Raw genomic sequence first — 6,783 nt, 5'->3', positions numbered from 1 at the left:
AAGGGTAAAAATGGAGGAATTTAATTGCGATCTCTTTAATATCTATGCACCGAACGACCATTGCAAGCGTCGCGAGTTTTTTCGGGGGTTATTCACTGAAGTGGCAGAGGTGGAAAATCCTTGTTTAGTGGGGGATTTTAATGTATTTTTATCTCGGATGGACATTTCAGCCCAGATGACCTTTAAGGATGATAACTCCAGAGGGATGATTGTAAAAATGATGGCAAATTTAAATTTGAGAGACTTATGGAGGGACCGGAACCCCATAAAAAGGGAGTTCTCCAGAACAGGTTGGGTGAGTGATGTTTTAAAACAGAGCTGAATAGATTTTGTGTTAATGCGGGAAGGGTTAAGTTCTGAGGTGATGGAGATTTAATATTAAAAAGTATTTTTTAGTGACCACTTGGCTTTGATTCCTGGAATTAGGAACAGCAGAGTTAAGATCGGTTCAGGGGTGTGGATTTTAAACAATCAATACCTGAAAGAAATTGCTTATAAAGAAGGGATTTTAAATATAATAAAGAATGCTTGGAAGGAACTTCTGTTCTTGAAAGAAAGAAGAGTTTGGTGGGACAATTTCAAATCTGAGGTAAAAGTTTTTTTGGTACGTTATGGGAAAAGAGAGCGGCAGCTAACCGGCGTCGAGAAGAGAATATAAACAAAAGGTTTATGGATGTCTGTAAAGCAGTTGACGGAGGAGATAAGGGAGCTGAGATTAAGTTCCAGGTGCTAAAGGAAGAGTGGGAATTATTGCAAGCTGAAAAATGCTTGAGATTTCTATGAGGTATATAGAGAATGGAGATTCAAGATACCTGCTGGTCAGGAGTTTTGGCAGAGTTATATGCCCACAGCTGGACTTCAACAGGATTTGGAAGGGAGTGTGGGCGAATTTTAAATGTCCAGAGTGGATTGAACTGGATTTCAAATTGGCTCATAACTGGATTTGTACCATGTCGGTCTTGTGCAAGATTGGACGAGTGGAGAGGGCAACTTGCCCAGTGTGTGGGATACAGGATGAGACTCTGTCCCATTTACTGGTGTTATGTCCACAGTTAAATGATTTTAAGTACTATGTTCAACAGTTGTATGAAGTTTTTTTGCTGGGTGGGGACCGAAGAGCGAGAATGGGAATCCCGTGGGACTCAATTCTGAGATGGGGATTGCAGGAAAGTCTGCCCGAGTCTAGCGGAGCGGCAATTAATTTAATGTTCAGTTTGGCTGGATTCGTGATTGTGCAAAGAAGGAATGCTCTGTTTTTTAAGGGGAGGAGAATCAATCTAAAAGAGTATTTTAAATATAAGCTAAAAGATCATTATAAGGCTCTGTGGATGTTTTATTCAAAAAGAAATTTAAAGATAGTGGGCCAGAAATTCCAGGCCAGAAGCATGAGTACGGTCGGGTTACTCACGCATCTGGCCGTTGGAAATGCCAGCGTTCAGCAGGAACAGCGCATGCGGGGAACGCCGGCATTTCCAGACCCGAGGTCTATTCACAGCGCGTGCGACTGCACAGGCAGCGCTTGCGCAGTGAACTTTGTAGATTTCACTGATGGATTGAGTGAGGGTAAGTCCCTAGAACTTGCACTTGAAAAAAGCAAGTGTAAAGTTGTTCATTGGCTGGGGAAGGAGATATATTTTATGGAGGAGCTTATGAAATGCAATATTTAGGTTTGGGAAAGGGAGGGAAGTTATTTTAAGAAATTTTAACTAAGTTTTAAACTTTAATTTTTTTTTTTTAAACGGGTTTTCAGAACGGTAGGTAGAAGGAGCAATTGTGGCTGTGTGAATGGAATGTGAGAATGAGTTATGTATGTATGTCCACATATATTCCTTTACGTATATGTATGTATGTTTTATATTCCTTTACTAATGTGTATGAATGTATATTTTTAATTATGATTTTCCAATAAGTTACTTTCTCTGAAAGTCATAATTAAATAATACATTCATACACATAAGTAAAGGAATATATACATAACACGCAAAGGAATATATACAGACATACATACTTTCAGAAGCTCCACGATAAGAAATATCTTCCTCCGCAGCCTCTGGAGCAACTGTACCCATGCTTTTTTCATGTGTAAGTTGTAATGACTGGACCTCACTGAAAGCATTAATGAAAGCGGCGAATTATACTGCGCACGCGCTGCCTGTGCAGTCGCACGCGTTCTGCCTCTGAACCCCTTCGGTCAGAGGACAGGAAATGCCCGTTTTCCCCAAAAGCACTGTGCATGCTGAAAACCGACATTTCATCCGGCCAGATGCGTAAGTACCCCGACCGTACTAGCGCATTTGGAAGGGAATTACTGGGCCAACATTTTACATGTCAATAAAATAAAAAATTTAACAATTGCACAACTTGCCCCCTCGCATCTGCGACTGAGGGTCCAAGGAGGTGCATTGCGCAAGAGGTCATCATCGTACGTATCCTCACACTGTTCCCTTTGGGGAACTGTATGAAGTGGTGGAAGGATTTATGGCCGTGATTAACGCTCATTCCGTGACCGTAACCATCTTTGAACCAGCCATTAGGGTGGTTAGTCCTATGGCGGGCGGGTTTTACGGGCTCCCACAACCCATCTGAGGGGGGAGGGCCAGCAACACCCACGGACGCAAGCATCCCGCTGGATGTCCACCCAGAATTTAAAGTTGGAGCTCCGACTCCACTTGCCGGGACTGTCTGGAGTGGGGTTCAAAACCCTACTCCTTCTGGCCCAGCGGCGGGGATGCTTACTGCTACGCAAAAGGCCCACTCCGCACAAAAGGTGACACCCATACGTTTCCTGCGCCTTTTCCCTCCCCGTGACTGGAGCCCTATGCTGCCATTTCACGTTGCTAATTGGATTGGGCCTTTGTCATAGCGTTAGGATCCCCGCCGCTGGGCCAGATCAGGGTAGGGTTTCGAACCCCGCTCCAGACAGTCCCGGCAAGTGGAGTCGGAGCTCCGGCTCTAAATTCTGGGTTGACATCCAGTGGGATATTTGCGTCCGTGGGTGTGGGTGGCCCCCCCTCCTTGTATAGCTTGTGGGAGCCCGTAAAACCCTCCCGCCATAGGACTAACCGCCCTAATGGCTGGTTCAAAGATGGTTACGGTCACGGAATGAGCGTTAATCATGGCCATAAATCCTTCCACCACTTCATACAGTTCCCCAAAGGGAACAGTGTGAAGACACGTATGACGACGACATTGCTAAATAAATAAATGGAATTAAAAAAATTCTTTTAGGGCTTTTAAAAGTCTTTAAATTGCTTTAATTCTCTTTAAAACTACTTCAGATTACTCAAAATAATGTAAACATTTAAAAAAGTTTATAAAAGTTACCAAAATCTTCAAAAAACTTCCAAAAACCTATTTAAACTGCTGCTTTGCATGTAAAAATCCTTAGCAGCTTGACAGAAACATTGGGGGCGTGTCCAGTGAAACTGAAACCTCAAGGGGCGTGTCTCACTTACACTGCACGCTCCTGGCTTCGCGCTGGCTGCACTCCTGGGCGGCGTGACGTCATACGCTGCCCGGGAATGTGCTTTCTATTTCTGCAAGTTCAGGCGTCCCAGAAGCTGATCGGCACGAGCGCGGGGTAAGTGTAAATACGGGGCTTGCACACGCTGCAAGCCCCGTTCTGGAATTTCTGGCCCAGTATTTTACAATCAATTTTTAAAGTACAATCGATTAATATATGTTACAGGAAACAAATTAAACTTCAGGTTTTGATGTTAAAATGTGGTGGAATGGTTGTGCAGAGCAGTGGAATTCATTTGTATGATACAATGAAATGAACATGATGTTGTAAATGTTCTTAATGTTCAATAAAGTATATTAAAAAAAAGTGGGTAGCATTCTCACCTCGTGGATCAGAAGGTTGTGAGTTCAAATCCCACTCAAGGGACATACCTGTATTCTAAATGTTTTATTCATTTGGCTGATAAACAGAATGAAAAAAACTTACTGCAACTGGTGCAAACAGCAGTGAAAATAGATACAACTGTTTTCAGTAGAGAGGCTTGCACACTTTGAACTTCACAGTGACTTGAAACGCTGCAGAGGCAAGAATAAGCAAGTTATTAAAATGGTGCAGTAAAGTCCATCGAACGTTAGTGTACAAGTCAAGGTCAACAATCGATTCACATGGTGTCCAGATAGTCCAGGTGATATACTGTTGACAAGACCAGAATCCAATGCTACACAGTTCATAAGGGGGATGATGTGGGGGCAGGCAGAACACTTCCAGCCCCACCCCTCCTGCACCATAAGCGTTTGACGTTAACTGTTGATCAACATTTCAAGTACAAGTAGCTGTACTAATCTCGGGAGTCCAGTGTTGCACCGAAACATCTAGCTTCAGTTATGGAGACATTTTGCTTGAAGTGGCTGTTGTTGATGTGGCAATGCTCTGTAATTCCGGTGTGCGGGCTGGATGTTTACACTGCGGCGGTCTATGAACACAACACGGCGGAGAATCCAACGGCGATGATCCCTTCCACACGTCAGGTGGCACTGAGGCACATGGGGGGAAACCTGGACATCTACCGAGAGCAAGTCCTTGCAGCGTGTGAGCTGGTAAAGCAACTTCAGTGCTTCCTGAAACTTGATCTGCCTGTTCAGCACACGCATTTATTTACCCTTTGGGGTAAAGTGCGGCTGAATTAGAACCTTATAACTTCAGGGGCTAGGAAAATAAACTCGGTTTGTAGCAAAATGTTCACAAAGGAATAATAATCATTTATTTTAGGGCGAGATGTCTTGTTTGTAAAGTATTTCATATAGGCCCGGAATTTGCAGTTGTAATGACAAAACTGTTAGCGTTTGCCGTCATTACTCTAAAACTGACAGCAACTTCTAGCGTCCGCACATGCGCAGTTTAACGCGGAAATCTGGACGTTGCTGTCAGTGAAACCCTGCTCCTCCACAGGGTGCGCTGTTGCAGTCTTCGCAGATGCAATCAACACAAAATCAGTGAATTGACGTGAACTTCAACTGCTTACGCACTATTCGCGGCATAAAAACCATTGTAAAAGTTAAGTCTTGTTGAATAAGGTGCAACTGAGTTTTTAATGATGTACTAAGTCATAACTACTGCTGAACAATCTCTCTGACTCTGAAAAATGAATTTTATAAGTGTGGAGTGTCATTTCATCCATTCCATGATAATAGATTTTTAAAATTACAAAACTTAGTTTTCTTTTATTTTTTTAAAGATTGTTTATGATATTTCAGATTCTACCTTAATTCCATGTGTATGTCCCAATCTTTATTTCGTTCTCTGTAAAATAATTAAAAAGTAAATGATAATCAGTGCTTTTTACTTCCTGGTTTGCTGTATGTGAGAATTCTTCAATCTGATTGGCTGCTCAGCGGGCTTGATGACTTCATTGTTCCCAGATGCCAGAGATCCCCTATAAATGGTGCCAGAATTAAATTGGCGTAGTAATAGGGGAAATCGATGCCACAGAGCCCGCTAAACCTTTGTGGGTAGCTTTCTTCGGGGTCAGCAGTGAGCGCCGTCCCTTTGTCGCTGACCGCAAAATCCGGGCCACAAACTTTCATTTTGCTGCACAATGGGACAGTGGAAATCCCAATAGAGCCAAGGTGAACATGTATCTGTTCTGCACTACAAGTGAGAAAGCTCCCGTGAAACTTCAGTCTGCTGCTAAATGCAATATTGTGGCTTATGAACCTCTTGTTGGTTGAGGGATATATTGATCAGGACACCAGGAGATCTCCCCTAGTCTTCTTTGAATAGTGACATGGGATCTTTTACATGCACCTGAGAGAGCAGATGGGGCCTCGGGTTAGTGTCTCACTCTAACACTACAACCCTTCTTCAGTACTGCACTGAAGTTACTACCTTGATTATCATAGAATGTTCCAGCACAGAAGGAGGCCATTCGGTCCATCATGCCTATGCCAGTTCTTTGAATGAGATAGTCCCACTACCTTGTTCTTTCCCCATAGTTCTGAACATTTTTCCTTCAATTATTTATCTAATTGCCTTTTGAAAGTTATTATTGAATCTGTTTCCACCACCCTTTCAAGCAGCACATTCCAGATCATCATAACTCGCTGTTTAATTTTTTTTCCCCTCGTGTCGCCTCTGGCTCTTTTGCCAATTACCTTAAACCTGTGTCAGCTGGTTTCTCCTTGTTTACTCTATCAAAACCCTTAATGATTTTAAACACCTTTATCAAATCTCCCCTTAAACTGAAGTCTCGTATTCCTAGTAGCATTCTAGTAAATCTCCCCGTACCCTCTCGAAGGACTTGTCATCCTTCCTAAAGTGTGGTGTCAAAAATTGGTCACAATACTCCAGCTGGTATCTAGCCAGTGTTTTATAGATGTTTAGTATAACTTCCTTGTTTTTGTACTCTATGCCTCTATTTCTAAAGCCAAAGATCCCATATGCCTTTTTAACAGCCTTCGCAACCTGTCCTGCCACCTTCAAAGACTTGTGTACGTACACCCCCAGGTCTCCCTGTTCCTGCATCCCCTTTAAAATTGTACCATTTAGTTTATATTGCCTATCCTCATTTGTCCTAGCAAAATTAATCACTTCACACTTCTCTGCAATAAATTTAATCTGCCATGTCTCTGCCCATACTCTCCTCCTCACTGTTTACTACATTTCCGAGATTTGTGTAATCTACAGGCTTTGAAATTATGCCCTGTATATCCAAGTCCAGGTCATTAATATATATCAAAAAGAACAGTGGTCCCAATGCCTACTCCTGGGGAACACCACTGCACACTTTCCTCCAGTCTAAAAAAAACTGTTCTCCACTATTC

The 6,783-nt window shown here is 42.7% G+C and overlaps 1 protein-coding gene across 2 annotated transcripts in view; it reads left to right on the top strand.

Moving 5' to 3' along the window:
* Positions 1-4,253: 4,253 nt before the first annotated feature.
* LOC147117232 (biotinidase-like) overlaps positions 4,254-6,783 on the top strand; it is a 28,200-nt gene continuing 25,670 nt past the window's right edge. Inside the window, exon 1 of one of the 2 annotated variants that reach the window (XM_085988038.1) lies at positions 4,254-4,560. In XM_085988038.1, coding sequence (XP_085844164.1) covers positions 4,348-4,560 — 213 coding nt within the window. In that variant the 5' untranslated portion in view covers positions 4,254-4,347. The remainder of the gene's footprint in view (positions 4,561-6,783) is intronic. The other variant, XM_085988037.1, reaches the window with a different exon arrangement.

This window comes from Somniosus microcephalus, chromosome 5, assembly GCF_052327205.1.
Source record: "Somniosus microcephalus isolate GS21.2 chromosome 5, FLI_Smic_1.0, whole genome shotgun sequence".
In the NCBI taxonomy this organism is placed as follows: Eukaryota; Metazoa; Chordata; class Chondrichthyes; order Squaliformes; family Somniosidae; genus Somniosus; species Somniosus microcephalus.
This window is presented reverse-complemented; position numbering and strand designations above follow the sequence as displayed.